The following is a 15384-nucleotide window of genomic DNA, read 5'->3' on the forward strand; positions in this document are numbered from 1 at the left end:
CCCCCCCTTCTCACCTCTCCCCCCCCTCCTCACCTCCCTCCTCACCTCCCCCTCCTCCCTCCCCCCCTCCTCACCTCCCTCCCCCCTCCTCACCTCCTTCCCCCTCCCTCCTCACCTCCTTCCCCCTCCCTCCTCACCTCCCTCCTCACCTCCCTCCCCCTCCCTCCTCACCTCTCCCCCCCCTCCTCACCTCCCCCTCCTCGCTCCCCCTCCCTCCTCACCTCCCCCCCCTTCTCACCTCCCCCCCCTCCTCACCTCCCTCCCCCTCCCTCCTCACCTTCCCTCCTCCCCCGTGAAGACGTCACGTGACCAGCTCACCTACCCGGAAGTGGCGTGCGAGCAGGCGGCCGTGGTCGCGAGAGAACCAAAATCCTCGCTCCCTCCTCCTGGCTCCCTCCTCCCTCCCTCCTCCCTCCTGGCTCCCTCTCGGCTCCCTCCTCGCTGTCTCTGCTCGACTCCGCGATGGATAAATACGAGAAAATAAAAGTCGTAGGCAGAGGAGCCTTCGGGTGAGTGAGCGACTTGTGAGTGTGAGTATGTGAGTGTGTGAGTATGTGAATGAGTGTGTGAGTATGTGAGTGAGTGTGTGTGAGTATGTGAGTGTGTGTGTATGTGTGTGTGAGTGAGTATGTGTGTGTGTATGTGTGTGTGAGTGAGTATGTGTGTGAGTATGTGAGTGTGTGTGTATGTGTGTGAGTATGTGAGTGTGTGAGTGACTGAGTCAGCCGACCCGTGGCACCTGGGTCTGCCCCGTGACCTCCTGCCAGCGGGCGTTGGACACTTCACGTGGCCTCAAGGTGCACATAGCCTGGCACAAGCGTCGTGGTGACGTCACCGCCACTTAGTGGCGAATGGCGGTTGTTGTTGTTGAGTGTGTGTGTAAGTGTGTGAGTATGTGTGTGTATATGTGTGTGAGTGAGTGTGTGAGTGTGTATGTGAGTATGTGTGTGAGTGTGTATGTGTGTGAGTGTGTGAGTGAGTGTGTATGTGAGTTTGTGTGTGTATGTGTGTGAGTGTGTGAGTGAGTGTGTGTGTATGTGTGTGAGTGAGTATGTGAGTGTGTGAGTATGTGAGTGAGTATGTGAGTGTGTGTATGTGAGTGTGTGTGTATGTATGTGTGTGTGTATGTGTGTGAGTGTGTGTGTGAGTGTTTGAGTGAGTGTGTGAGTGAGTGTGTGAGTGAGTGTGTGAGTGTGTGTGTATGTGTGTGAGTGTGTGTGTGAGTGTGTGAGTGAGTAATGTGCGTACGAGAGCGAGTCGACGTTAGGGTTGGTTACAGGTATGTGGTGTGAGCTAGCGGTGCCTCTCTGGTTGCTATGGTCGCTCTGGTTGCTATGGTTGCTCTGGTTGCTATGGTCGCTCTGGTTGCTATGGTCGCTCTGGTTGCTGTGTTCGCTCTGGTTGCTATGGTTGCTCTGGTTGCTATGGTTGCTCTGGTTGCTGTGTTCGCTCTGGTTGCTGTGTTCGCTCAGGTTGCTATGGTCGCTCTGGTTGCTGTGTTCGCTCTGGTTGCTATGGTTGCTCTGGTTGCTGTGTTCGCTCTGGTTGGTATGGTTGCTCTGGTTGCTGTGTTCGCTCTGGTTGCTGTGTTCGCTCTGGTTGCTATGGTTGCTCTGGTTGCTATGGTTGCTCTGGTTGCTATGGTTGCTCTAGTTGATATGGTTGCTCTGGTTGCTATGTTCGCTCTGGTTGCTGTGTTCGCTCTGGTTGCTATGGTTGCTCTGGTTGCTGTGTTCGCTCTGGTTGCTATGGTTGCTCTGGTTGCTATGGTTGCTCTGGTTGCTATGGTTGCTCTGGTTGCTCTGGTTGCTCTGGTTGCTATGGTTGCTCTGGTTGCTATGGTTGCTCTGGTTGCTATGGTCGCTCTGGTTGCTATGGTCGCTCTGGTTGCTGTGGTCGCTCTGGTTGCTGTGTTCGCTCTGGTTGCTGTGTTCGCCGCGTCGTGAGTAGCTGAGTAGTGATGGAGTGGTCGTGCAGCAGCATCATCGTCGTCGTCGCCGTGATGATCTCTCCTCGGTGGCTAGGGGCGTTGCGTCATCACGCGCTGTACCACGGCCTCTGCTCCGGATGACCACAGGCGCCACCGCTACTGGAGGGAGTTTGTAATCGTATCCATTTGTGCATCATCAGGGGTAACCGCATCTACTGCTGCCATGGTTTGTGCAGTGGCTGCGGTTTATGGTGGACCACGAACGGCTTCGTGGAAGCTGCTCGTGGAAGCTGCTCTATAAAAATGCATCGCAGCGCCCAGTGGCTTCTTCCTCACGTTGGACGCGAGAGCGTTCCAGACGGCCGCAGAAGTCGCGCATCTGAAAGCGCCGCGGGACGTTGCTTAGCAGCCAGAAGCCGCTGCTGCGAGGGTGACGAGCGGAGCGCCATGTGACGCTGCCTGTTCGTGACGCTCCTTGACAACATCAGGCGGATGAAGTAGTAATAATAATAAGTAGCAACACAAGCGGTCTGCATCAGGCGGATGAAGACTGCTTGTGTTGCGACCTGAAACGTCGTGGGGTTTTTGCTTTTATCTTTTTGTTTTCTATCCCCGTGACTTTACCGAAGGAACCAAGAAAATGAATTCCAGCAGTCACGAAAGTTTTAAATCTCAGCTCGGTCCGGCCCTGCGTCACCCCCGGCACGCTCTTGTGTCCCCCTCCTCCTCCTCCCTCCTATCCCGTCCTTCCTGCTGCCTCTTCCTCCTGCCCCTCCTCCTCCTCCCTCCTACCTCCTCCCCCCGCCTCCTTCCCCCTCCTCTCCACTCCCCCGCCCCACCGTCCCAGGATCGTCCACCTGTGCTTGCGGAGGGACGAGTCCAAGCAGGTGATACTCAAGCAGATCCCCGTGGAGCAGATGAGCCGTGACGAGCGGCAGGCGGCGCAGAACGAGTGCCAGGTCCTCAAGCTGCTCAGCCACCCCAACGTCATCAAGTACTTTGAGAACTTCCTGGCGGACAAAGCCCTCATGATCGCCATGGAGTACGCACCCGGTGAGGCCTTGTTGTCGTGGCGACGCCGTGCTACTGTTGGTAGTGTTGTTGTTGTTGTCGTCGTCGCTGTGATTGTTGTGGGTAGTCTGACACGCAAGTTAGATTTTATCGTAAAATAATTTGGATAGCGCCTTTACACGCCGGAGCTTTGCAAGGAAGTAACAGCGGCACAACGTTTGGTGTGACGGTGGCGCTGAGTGAAATAGATGAGTGGAAGCGATGGGGGCGAATCCGCGATTGCTGGAATCGGTGGAAACGGAATTGATGATGAATGGATCTAATGAATGGGGTTACTGAGTGGTAGCCGTGTAATGAGAATGTGAAGAGGGAACGGTAACGGTGGTGGTTATGAGGGGGAGATTAAGGGGGGGGTCGTGGGGTGAGCTCGGGGTAACAGTGAGTGAGGAGCGGAAACTTAGTGAGAGAAGGTGACCGCTTGATGTGGAGGGGAAAGTTTGTTCTAGGGAAGGGGAGGGCGAGAAGAGAGAGAGACGGCGTGGATTGAGCACCAGGAGGAGGAGGAACAGAGAGAGAGACGGCGTGGATTGGGCACCAGGAGGAGGAACAGAGAGAGACAACGTGGATTGAGCACCAGGAGAAGGAACAGAGAGAGAGAATGTGGATTGAGCACCAGGGGGAGGAACAGAGAGAGAGACAACGTGGATTGAGCACCAGGAGGAGGAACAGAGAGAGACAACGTGGATTGAGCACCAGGAGGAGGAACAGAGAGACGGCGTGGATTGAGCACCAGGAGGAGGAACAGAGAAAGAGACGGCGTGGATTGAGCACCAGGAGGAGGAACAGAGAGAGACGGCGTGGATTGAGCACCAGGAGAAGGAACAGAGAGAGACAACGTGGATTGAGCACCAAGAGGAGGAACAGAGAGACGGCGTGGATTGAGCACCAGGAGGAGGAACAGAGAGAGAGACGGCGTGGATTGAGCACCAGGAGGAGGAACAGAGAGAGAGACGGCGTGGATTGAGCACCAGGAGGAGGAGGAACAGAGAGAGAGACAACGTGGATTGAGCACCAGGAGGAGGAACAGAGAGAGAGACAACGTGGATTGAGCACCAGGAGGAGGAACAGAGAGAGACAACGTGGATTGAGCACGTGGGAGGGCGAGAAGGCGACAAAATCGATGGACACAAGCATGGCACGATACGGTGGGGCAAGACCACGAAGTGATTTGTAGACCAGGGTGTGAGGAATTTGAATGTTCAACGTTGTTTTCTGAGCATATCCCGTCTGCAAAGAAAGTTGCACATCATCTACGCTAATTTATTTGCGTGGAGAGCGCCTTCGCTCACGGCGCTTGGCCCGAGCTTGTGGATGGACGGTGACAGAATGGAACGGCTTTAAAGATGGCCCGGGGGGGGTGAGTTGAGGATTGAGGAAAGGAGTGGCAGCCATTAGCGGGGTGCTTGGGGGTCGCGGAAGGGTGAAGGGGAGGGACGGGGAGGAGTGGAGGGGAGGGAGGAAGAGGTTTGGGCGGTAACGGAGAAGAGGAGGTGAGGTTTTGAGAGAGGAATGGAAGGGTGTTCAGGAAGGGGGACTGCCTGCTCCCCGTGCAGGGCACGTAGATTCCAGCGGAGCAGTGCAGCCCTGCGGCGGGTTGCTCGCGCCGCCAAAACAACAACGACCACAACAACCACAACAACAACCACAACAACAACAACCACAACAACAACCACAACAACAACAAGAGGAGCCATTGTTTTCGAATTCGGTCAAACAAATGTCAATGTTTCAGGAGCCACACAACGCACTGTGGTGGTGGTGGTGGTGAATACGAGATGGCAGTGGTCATTCATAAATAAATAACGTCCTCACTAAGCGCATGTCCTTTAAGGAGCCCCAGGTTGCCCACCCCTGCCCATGGTAAACTGGACTTTCATGGTAAACTGGATTCCCATGGTAAACTGGATTCCCATGGTAAACTAGACTTCCATGGTAAACTGGACTCCCACTGTGAACTGTATTCCCATGGTAAACTGTATTCCCATGCTCTTTGGTTCTATTCGGTAAAGTCACGTAAAAAACAACCGAATAGAACCAAAGAGTATGGATCCTTGCAGTCACGAAACTTTAAATCTAGAATGGAATGTATTCCCATGGGAAACTGGACTTCCAGTGTAAACTGGACTTCCATGGTGTACACAATGCTATATATTACACTACACCACTATACTACATTGGTAACTCTTTTATCTTTAGAACTGCTTGTTGTGTTGAGGTTGTTGTCTTTCCCTCACACCTCCAATTCGCACGGTTGGCTACGTACGGTGCGAAAGAAGTTCAACATACAACAAACACACAGCAGACAACAAAGACAAATTTCCCCTGTATAGCCTGCACAGACTGTTAGGGCAAGTGCTGTTAGCGAGTAGCACCTATGAAGGTCGGCACGGCACACGAGGGGGTGGGTGGCCAGCACCACGCCCGACCGCCTTTGCCTCCCCAGTGGCGATGTTTACTACACACCGCACCAGGTACTCATTTGAGGCCGAGTCGACCCGGGGGAGGCCCAGGACCGGTTAAGATAATCGTCACTGCTGTTGGTGGCCGTGAGCGAGAATCGAACTTGGGTCACCCGGGTTCGTAGCTAACCGCTGCTCTACCGCTCCCCACACACGACATACGTACAACATACGTACAACATACGTACTACATTCGTACTACATTCGTACGCGGTGGGGAACCTTTGTCTCCGTGGTGGCGGGGCGCAGGGGGCACCCTCGCCGAGTACATCCAGAAGCGGGGCGGCTCGCTGCTGGATGAGGACACCATCCTGCACTTCTTCGTGCAGATCGCCCTGGCGCTGCACCACGTCCACTCGAACCACATCCTGCACCGCGACCTTAAGACGCACAACATCCTGCTGGACAAGCGGCAGACGGTCGTCAAGATCGGCGACTTCGGCATCTCCAAGATCCTGAGCAGCAAGAGCAAGGCGTACACGGTGAGCGGCCGCGGCGCGTCGGAATCGTTCCGGTTCGCTTCCCGGTGAGGAAGAGGTGGGGGTGGGTGGGTGGGTGGGGTGGGGGGGTGAAATCGTCATCATCGATCGTCCTCCATCGGCGATGTGAGGAAGGAATCGTCAACGGTCGCACCCCCACCGAGTCACGTGGCCGGAGGGTCGATCTGGCGACTGGTGGGTAAGGGACGAGGCGTTGGCCGTGTCCGTGCGGTACGTGGACAAAGGGGGCTCAATGCACGGAGCCCAATGGGCTGTACCCATCGCACGCCAGGCGGCCCGCGTCCACTTGGAGAAATTAAAATAAAAGTAAAATCATGCAGCAATTCTCGCCCCCCCCCCGGTCTGATTCGTCGTTCCTCGTGGAGTCTCACGTGCGAGCCGTGTTATCCCATTTTGACCGTGACGTCACCGCACACACGTGTGGCGTTCTGTTTTTTTTTTTATTACCTCGCAGGATCTTTGACGTCCGCAGACGGGTGCGTATCCACGATCCGTACACACACTCGTACTCACCAGGGCAGCCGCCGGGCTCAAATGGAGAATTAATTCTTGCAACAAGTGGAATATGCGTGCTCGCTCCAATGTTGTTGCTCGTAATAATAACTTTAAAAAAAATTCAAATGACAGAGTTTGGAAAGGCGGAATTATAATTCTGATAACAGTTCAGAAATTGTAGCGAGCACGGTTTTTTATGCCCTCCATGGTCTTGGCCCATCTTATCTGGTTTCTCTCGGGGCGCCACGGTGGCTAGGAGATGTTAACTACCTCGCCTGGTATGCAGGAGGTCGTGGGTTCGTTCCCGACCCTGACTCCTGCTGCTGTATATTTGAAGTTTGCACGTTCTCCCCATGGCCGCGTGGATTATTCTCTGGGCCCTCTGGTTTTCCCTCCACATTTAGAAGCAACATCACCACACGTTTATAGAGTTTGGCTGCTGCTATGCATTTCCACGTGATAAGCCACTTTATTGACCTATCATTTGTGATAGCCAAGTAAGTAATTGGCTGTGTTAGCCAACTGCCTTTAACCCGTGGGTGATTCGTTGGCCTGCAGGTGGTGGGCACCCCGTGCTACATCTCCCCGGAGCTGTGCGAGGGTAAACCCTACAACCAGAAGAGTGACATATGGGCCCTGGGCTGCATCCTGTACGAGCTGGCGAGCCTCAAGAGGGCGTTCGAGGCCGAGGTGAGCCACCCGGCTCCCCCCCCCCCCCCCCCGACGTGTCCCCTCCGCGCGTTCGTTTGGTAACGAGTTCGGAAGCGAGTCATCGTTCGCCTCCCTTGTACGTGCGCGCGTGTGTACGTACGTTGAACTTCTTTCGCGCCGTACGTAGCCAACCGTGCTCATCGGAGGTTGTATCGCCGCGTAGGTTCAAGCCAACATTTTGAGCTATGCCCTCCGCCACGCGACGGAGCCGATCGAGTTGAGTTGTCGCGGACGAATGCGCCACACCGATTTGGGTTTGTGTCCGCACACCGGAGTGTGGAAAGAGCAAGCAAGCTTTGTTGACGGGCGCGGGACGTCGTTGCATCGTGGCACGGCTCGGTTTCTGGTTATCAGCCGGTGGGAAAAGCCACGCGGTGCCGTGCCGGCCTCCCACGCTGGGAGCGGCTCGGACGCACGAGCGGATACAAGGTGGGGGGTACAAGGTGGGGGGGTACAAGGTGGGGGGGTACAAGGTGTGGGGGGTACAAGGTGTGGGGGGGTACAAGGTGTGGGGGGGTACAAGGTGGGGGGGTACAAGGTGTGGGGGGGTACAAGGTGTGGAGGGGTACAAGGAGTGGGGGGTACAAGGCGTGGGGGGGTACAAGGTGGGGGGGTACAAAGTGTGGGGGGTACAAGGTGGGGGGGTACAAGGTGTGGGGGGGTACAAGGTGTGGGGGGTACAAGGTGTGGGGGGTACAAGGTGTGGGGGGGTACAAGGTGTGGGGGGTACAAGGTGTGGGGGGGTACAAGGTGTGGGGGGTACAAGGTGTGGGGGGTACAAGGTGTGGGGGGTACAAGGTGTGGGGGGGTACAAGGTGTGGGGGGTACAAGGTGTGGGGGGTACAAGGTGTGGGGGGTACAAGGCGTGGGGGGGTACAAGGTGTGGGGGGTACAAGTTGTGGGGGGTACAAGGTGGGGGGGTACAAGGTGTGGGGGGGTACAAGGTGTGGGGGGGTACAAGGTGTGGGGGGGTACAAGGAGTGGGGGGGTACAAGGTGGGGGGGTACAAGGAGTGGGGGGGTACAAGGTGGGGGGGTACAAGGTGTGGGGGGGTACAAGGTGTGGGGGGTACAAGGTGGGGGGGTACAAGGTGGGGGGGTACAAGGAGTGGGGGGGTACAAGGTGGGGGGGTACAAGGTGTGGGGGGTACAAGGTGTGGGGGGTACAAGGTGTGGGGGGTACACGGAGTGGGGGGGTCAGAGTCGTCCGGCGCTTACGTGGCCGGCGGGGGCGCCGCTCTGCCGGCAGAATCTGCCGGCGCTGGTGCTGAAGATCATGAGTGGCAACTTCGCCCCCGTCTCGGACCGCTACAGCGGGGAGCTGCGCCAGCTGGTGGTCAGCCTGCTCAACCTGGACCCCAGCAAGAGGCCGCAGCTGAGCGAGGTGCTGTCTCACCCCGTGTGCATGAGCGCCATGATCCGCCTCTACATGGACATCGGCCGGGTGCCCGCCAGGTTTGTGTCCGGCGAGCCCGAGCTCGATCCACCGTGGCTAGGAGATGTTGACTACCTCGCCTGATTGACAGGAGGTCGTGGGTTCCATCCCTACCCTGACGCCTGCTGCTGTATATTTGGAGTTTGCGTCTCTCTCTCTTTCATTATCATCACGGTGCCTAGGAGATGTTGACTACCTCGCCTGATAGACAGGAGGTCGTGGGTTCGATCCCGACCCTGACGCCTGCTGCTGCTGCTGCTGTATATTTGGAGTTTGCGTGACTCTCTCTCTCCCCGTGGTCGCGTGGATTTTTCTCCGGGTCCTCCGGCTTTTACCCTCCACATTTCGAATCAACATCACCGCGCGTTTGGAGTATTTGGCTGCTAGAAATGTCTACTTGACGATAAGCCACTTTGTTGAGCTATCATTTGTGATATCCAGGAGGCTTCTGAGAAAGAAGATCTGTACAGCAGGCGTGTTCGTTAACATCTCCCAGCCACCGTGGCGCCCTCCACCACGTTCAGTCATCTCCCCCTCCTCGCCTCCCCGTTCACTCCCATCCAGCTCCTATGTTAAGGAATAGGATTTGTCGTCGTCATCGTCACCATCATTAGCCATGATCAATCCACTGCTGGACGAAGGCTCCCCAAGCGGGTTTCCTGTGCACGGGAGCCGTCGTCACCACGGGATTGCTCCTCCCTCTCCGTTGGTTTTGGCCACGGGTTTTTTTGTATTTGTAAAAAAAAAAAGTTTTTATTTAAATCGTACTGGCGATGTCGATTGCAGGATGGAAAAGCCGATGATGCTGCTGTCGCTGGACGCACAGGGCAGGGCGAGGCAAGTGTGTCGCCCCCGCTTCCCGCGTGAGTATCTTCACGCTCGCCCATCGTTCAACCGCACTCCCTTCGCCCCCTCTGTGCGGGAGCCGATTGGCTCAAGATTATTGCAAGGCCCTGGGATGAATGTTGCGTTGTGGCTTGGCTCTCCAGCACACGTCCGGCTAGTGCCGCACTCGTGACGAATTGGCACGTTCTGCGTACGTGACAACCCTTACCGGTTGGCCGTGTCGGGCGGTGGCGGGTTGAACGACACAACGTTTATATTTTTACGCGTCGTGAGTAACGTCGTGAGCAACCCGGACTGGTCTGGGTGCGAGCAACCAATCAAATCTCCCCCTCCGTCTCCGCGTCCCGGCCGACGGCGCCAGTGTCCGGGGACGGAGCGCCGGCCGGGAGCACCGGCAGGGCAGGGGCTGCCCCCCCGCCGCTCTCCTCCGTCTACATGTGGGGCAGCGGGACGCTGGCGCCCGTCAAGCTGGCCATGCCCAACACGGAGGTGCTGCAGGTGGCGGTGGGGCGCACGCAGAGGGCCGGCGTCACGCGCAGCGGCAGGCTCATCGTCTGGGAGGTGAGCACAACGTGGAACTCACCGAAGACTTAAGCTTGCTTGAATTGTCCAGAGCACCTCCGCGTGCCTCGCCATCGCATCGTCGTCGTCGTCATCGTCGTCATCAAGGCGCTCTGCTGCAGTTGCTCCCCGTGGGTGGGGGGCTGGGGGCCCCGGTGGCAGCTGTCTCTGTGCAGAACGAGGTGTCGCAATCACAATATTTATTCACGCCCGCGCGGGACGACCCGGAAACACGGGGTCACACAGTTTCACGCCAGGCTTCTTCATCTTTGTTATGATGACGGCGATGATGATGATGATGATGGCGATGATGATGGTGATAATGGTGATGATTGTGATGATGGTAATGATGATGGGTGATGATTGTGATGATGGTGATGATGATGATGATGAAGATTGTGATGATGGTGATGATGGTGATGATGGTGATGATGATGGTGATGATTGTGATGATGGTGATGATGACGATGGTGATGATTTTGGTGATTGTGACGATGCCAAAGATGGTGATGATTTTAATGATGGTGATGATTGTGATGATGGCGATGACCCCGATGACGATAACAGTGATAAGGCTGATGACGACGACGATGATCATGAGCCGAGTCTCTCCACCCTAAGAGTGGATCGCTGTGAGCACCGTGTCACTCAGCTCTTCCATCCTCCCCACTGTCTGCTACCTGCTGCACCCTGCCCGCTGCACCCTGCCCGCTGCACCCTGCCCACTCCCCATTCCCCGCTGCCCACTCCCCGCTGCCCCGCGGTCTGCGTGCGTGCAGGCCTCTCCGGGCACGGTGGGCGACGCTGCCCTCCCCGGCTCGGTTGGCAGCGTCCAGCCCCAGCTCGTGTCGCGCTTCCTGGAGGGCCAGTCCGGGGTCACCATTCAGCACGTCTCCTGCGGCGACCTCTTCACCGCATGCCTCACCGGTCCGCGTGTGTCTTCATGTGTGTCTTCATGTGTGTCTTCATGTGTGTCCCCGTGTGTTCCTGTGTGTTCGTGTGTGTTCGTGAGTGTTGGTGTGTGTTGGTGAGTTGGTGTGTGTTCGTGTGTGTGTTGTGTGTGTGCCTGTGTGTGTGTTCGTGTGTGTGCACTCGTGTGTGTTCGTGTGTGTGTTCGTGTGTGTGTTCGTGTGTGTGTTCGTGTGTGTGTCCGTGTGTGTGTCCGTGTGTGTTCCTGTGTGTTCCTGTGTGTTCCTGTGTGATCGTGTGTGTTCGTGTGTGTCCCTGTGTGTCCCTGTGTGTGCGCTCGTGTGTTCGTGTGTGTGCTCGTGTGTGCTCATGTGTGTGCGCTCGTGTGTGTTCGTGTGTGTTCGTGTGTGCGCTCGTGTGTGTTCATGTGTGTGCGCTCGTGTGTGTTCGTGTGTGTGCTCGTGTGTGTCGTGTGTGCTCGTGTGTGTGTTCGTGTGTCAGTGTGTGTGTTCGTGTGTGTCAATGTGTGCGTGGGGAGCGGTAGCATAGCGGTTAGAGCTGCACTGCACTACGGACCCGGCGACCCGAGTTCGATTCCTGCTCACGGCGACCACCGGTGACGATTATCTGAACTGGTCCTAGGCCTCCCCTAGGTCGACTTAGCCTCAAATGAGTACCTGGTGCGGTGTGTAGTAAACATCGCCACTGGGGAGACAAGGGCGGCCGGGCGTGGTGCTGGCCACCCACCCCCTCGTGTGCCACAGTGCCGGCCTTCATAGGCAGTGATGCTGGTTGTTGTTGTTGTCGTCGTTGTTGTTGTCTCCTGCCCTTGCGAGCTTTTGCATCTTGTCACCGTGCGAACCCGGGCCTTTTGTGTCGTTCTTTCCAGACAGGGGGATCCTCATGACTTACGGCAGCGGCAGCAGCGGCTGCCTTGGCCACGGCAGCTACAGCGACGTCGCACAGGTACCGTGGGGCATCGAGGGATTATGATGATGATGACGATGGGATAATGGGTTGAGAGAAATGGGATGGGATGATGGGATTTGTTACGGCGATGGGATGAGATCGGAAGGATGACGTCAGTGGACGAGATGATGGGATGACAATGAGTGGCTAGTCCAGGACGCCCGGTGTGTTGGAGAGTAAACCCACTACAACATTTACAATTCGAGTACCGTGACGTTTCGCTGATAATTACCACCAGCATCATCGGGCTGTGTCACCATGCTTGGTTGACGTGACAAACCTTACTCATTGGCCGTGGCGGGTGATGGCGGGTGGTGGCGGGTGTAACGACACCACGTTCATATTTACGCGACCTAACCCAAAAAATAAACCTCTGTTACGGTGTTTTTGTGCACTCTTATGGGACCACTCCTATTGGGTCCGGCCCATGACAAGTGCGTGCCGACGGCACGGAGTTCGCCCACCTGGAATAACAGCGCCGTTTCACGTCTGTTGCAAGAACTGGCTCAGGCTCGGGGATGGATCCTGAACATTTGCCGGGAACCAGTTCCTGGTCTTCGGGCCGACGTTTGGCGGATCGCCCAAATGTTGTGAACTCCCTTCCCGTGGGTGTCGAGGTGTCGAGAACCGTGGCTCGTCAGAAGGCGGCTCAGCAAATGTGGGCTCCACCTCTTCCGTCTGTGCGGGTGTGCGTTGAACTTCTTTCGCACCGTACTTACCCCACCGTGGCTAATTGGAGGTGCGGGGGAAAGGCAACAAACTAAACACAAAAAAGCAGTTCTAAAGAAATTAGTTTGTTGACCTAGATGATGATGATTTAAAAGCGCGTAGTGCCCAGTGCGCTTACTAATGTCGGAAGGAAGAGCGTTCCAGACGTCCGCAGAAGAAGCGCGTCTGAAAGCGCCGCGCGCGATGCGACGACCACCGACGTCTTTGTTCCATGGCCAGCCAGAAGCCGCCGCCGCCTCTGCGAGGATGAGCATAGTTGGCGTGCTGATGGTGGTTTATGCTCCTTGATTAGATCGGTGAGGTGTTGTGGTTAATTTGTGGCGAGCGCTTGGTGTGTAATGGGTGCCAACTTACAACGACGCTTTCGTTCGGCAACCGGAAGCCAATGGAGCTGAGCGAGCGCTGTGCGGACGCGTGTGATCGTGTTGCCCCCCTCGCTCCCATGTGTATAATGAACACTCGCTCATTGACCAGTGACACCTTCATATGTAGGGGATGGCAGAGCTCTGGTGTGAGGGGGGGGGACTTGACACCGGCTCCACACCGCATGGCTGTGGTTTCTCCTCCCGGCGCCTCTCAACGAGAGAGGGGGGGGGGGTGGGGCAGCGGTAGTGAGGGCTCCGATGAGGAGGTAGAAGGATTATGAGGAGATAGAGGAGGAGGAGGCGTTGAGCACCCCCTCGTCCTCCAAGTCCGACGACGATGACTGACGAGGAGACTGGAGCCAACTTCATCATCGCCATTGCCGCTCCATCGCCGCGTCATCGCCGCCGTAGCGTACATCAGCGCTCGCATCACTACGTCACGGTGCGATAGAAGCTCTGCACACACACACACGTGATGTGGGGTGCGAGCGAATGCTCTTGTTATTACTCTTTGTGTCGTTGGCAGCCCAAGATTGTGGAAGCGCTGCTGGGCTACGAGATTACCCAGATGTCCTGCGGGATGTCGCACGTCCTGGCGGTGAGCAATGAGCAAGAGGTGTTTGCCTGGGGCAGAGGAGACAACGGTAAGACTTCCAACCTCCCACGAAAACTGAACTCGTAAACTGGTTTTCTTTCAGCTTTACCAGGTAAGGCCCCCCCACTGAGCTATGTAGCTGTTTTTTCAGAAGCTGACCTAGCTATCACAACTTCATCATCGCCACAAATGTGATAGCTCAACAAAGTGGATTATCATTATGACGCGGCAATGTATATCAGCCCAAATACTCAATAACCCCCACTATTACCACCACCCCTCTCGGCGTTGGCGAGGCGCTCATCCAGCAGTGGAACGACAAATGGGGGTCTCGTTTTTTTTCCCGGCTTTTATTATTCGCTCGTCTCACTTCCTGCGTCGTCCACCGATGGCATCATCGCTCTTCAACTTTGAACAATTTTGTTATTTAGCGAACGCTATTTCACGCGACTTCCCACAGCCAAAACACCGCATGCATTAACGACGTAGATATAGCCAAGTAAAGATGTTGTTCCTCGGGTGGATGTCAGCCCCCGCATTGCCACAGAGCCGCTTTGCATCCCCTCCTCCGGCACGTGCACGGCGACCAGTCCGCCCGGCACGCCGCGCCGCACAGCTCCCCACTCTTCAACGGAACCACGGGGGCCGAGGCCTATACGTTGGGTTTTCTCGTGCGCACGGTGGGCGCGTGCAATTCCTCGTCGGTGCCGCCCTCCGCACGCGTTGCCGTCGTCCGTTACGCGTGGCACCTTCCCACGGGGGCAGGGACGGCTCGTGCGCGCCCCCGTCGCCTGATTACCCCGTCCTCTACCCACAATACCTCTTGTGTTTGTTTTTGTCACTTCCTCTGCACCCCGATGGGTGCCACTGATGGGAAGGAATGGAGGCGATCGCTGCTCACTTTTGGCAGAAAAATTGCCACAATGTCATGAACTCCCTTTGCTTTGAAGCCAATCTGAGGCAGCTCTGTAGTGTCCGCTTCCGTGGGCCGTTCCCTCCGCGCACGACGGATTGCGTTGCCGCACGAGACATGCGAAGAAGCGATTCTTTGTTACGTTCCGCAGTGCTGCCGGCGTCAAAGTAGGGTGCCACGGTGGCTAGGAGATGTTAACTCCCCCACCTGGTATGCAGGAGGTCATGGGTTCGATCCCGACCCTGATGCCTGCTGCTGCTGTATATTTGGAGTTTGCGTCTCTCTCTCTCTGCCCGTGGTCGTGTTGATTTTTCTCCGGGTCCTCCGGATTTTCGCTCCCCATTTATAATCAACATCGCCACGCATTTCAAAGTATTTGGCTGCTGCTATAAATGTCCACATGACGACAAGCCACATCGTTGAGCTATCATTTGTGATAGGCCAGGTTACTTCTGCCAAAGACGCTATATAGTTCAGTGGGCCTGGTACAATAAAAAAGTCAGTTGTAGTTCAATATGAATGCTTATTTATAATAAACAAACCCACACATGTCACGAAACTTTCCGTAACGACACCGGCACGCGGACTCAGCCCCGTGTGCATCTCTCGGCGTCTTCGTGCGTCTCTCTGTCTCTCTGTGAGTCTCTCTGTCTCTCTGTGCATCTCTCTGTCTCTCTGTGTGTCTCTCTGTCTCTCTGTGCGGCTCTCTGTCTGTGTGTATCTGTGTGTCTCTCTGTCTCTCTGTGTGTCTCTCTGTCTCTCTGTGCATCTCTCTGTCTCTCTGTGTGTCTCTCTGTCTCTCTGTGCGGCTCTCTGTCTGTGTGTATCTGTGTGTCTCTCTGTCTCTCTGTGTGTCTCTCTGTCTCTCTGTGTGTCTCCCTGTGTCTCTCTGTCTCT

General features: G+C 56.1%; 1 protein-coding gene across 5 annotated transcripts in view; it reads left to right on the forward strand.

Annotated features, from left to right (window-relative positions):
• The first annotated feature begins 270 nt into the window (after window positions 1–270).
• The window catches only part of LOC142930408 (serine/threonine-protein kinase Nek8-like), a 38511-nt gene continuing 23397 nt past the window's right edge, over window positions 271–15384 (forward strand). For 3 of the 5 annotated variants that reach the window (XM_076072759.1, XM_076072762.1, XM_076072764.1), the window contains exons 1-10: window positions 274–509; window positions 2778–2983; window positions 5710–5942; window positions 7014–7145; window positions 8415–8620; window positions 9387–9463; window positions 9808–10007; window positions 10787–10934; window positions 11806–11882; window positions 13506–13623. In XM_076072759.1, coding sequence (XP_075928874.1) covers window positions 463–509; window positions 2778–2983; window positions 5710–5942; window positions 7014–7145; window positions 8415–8620; window positions 9387–9463; window positions 9808–10007; window positions 10787–10934; window positions 11806–11882; window positions 13506–13623 — 1444 coding nt within the window. In that variant the 5' untranslated portion in view covers window positions 274–462. Of the gene's footprint in view, window positions 510–2777; window positions 2984–5709; window positions 5943–7013; window positions 7146–8414; window positions 8621–9386; window positions 9464–9807; window positions 10008–10786; window positions 10935–11805; window positions 11883–13505; window positions 13624–15384 lie in introns of all 5 variants that reach the window. The other 2 variants (XM_076072761.1, XM_076072760.1) reach the window with 2 other exon arrangements.

This window comes from Petromyzon marinus, chromosome 38 (genome assembly GCF_048934315.1).
Source record: "Petromyzon marinus isolate PM22_M1 ecotype Great Lakes invasive population chromosome 38, UKy_Petmar_22M1.pri1.0, whole genome shotgun sequence".
Lineage (NCBI taxonomy): Eukaryota > Metazoa > Chordata > Hyperoartia > Petromyzontiformes > Petromyzontidae > Petromyzon > Petromyzon marinus.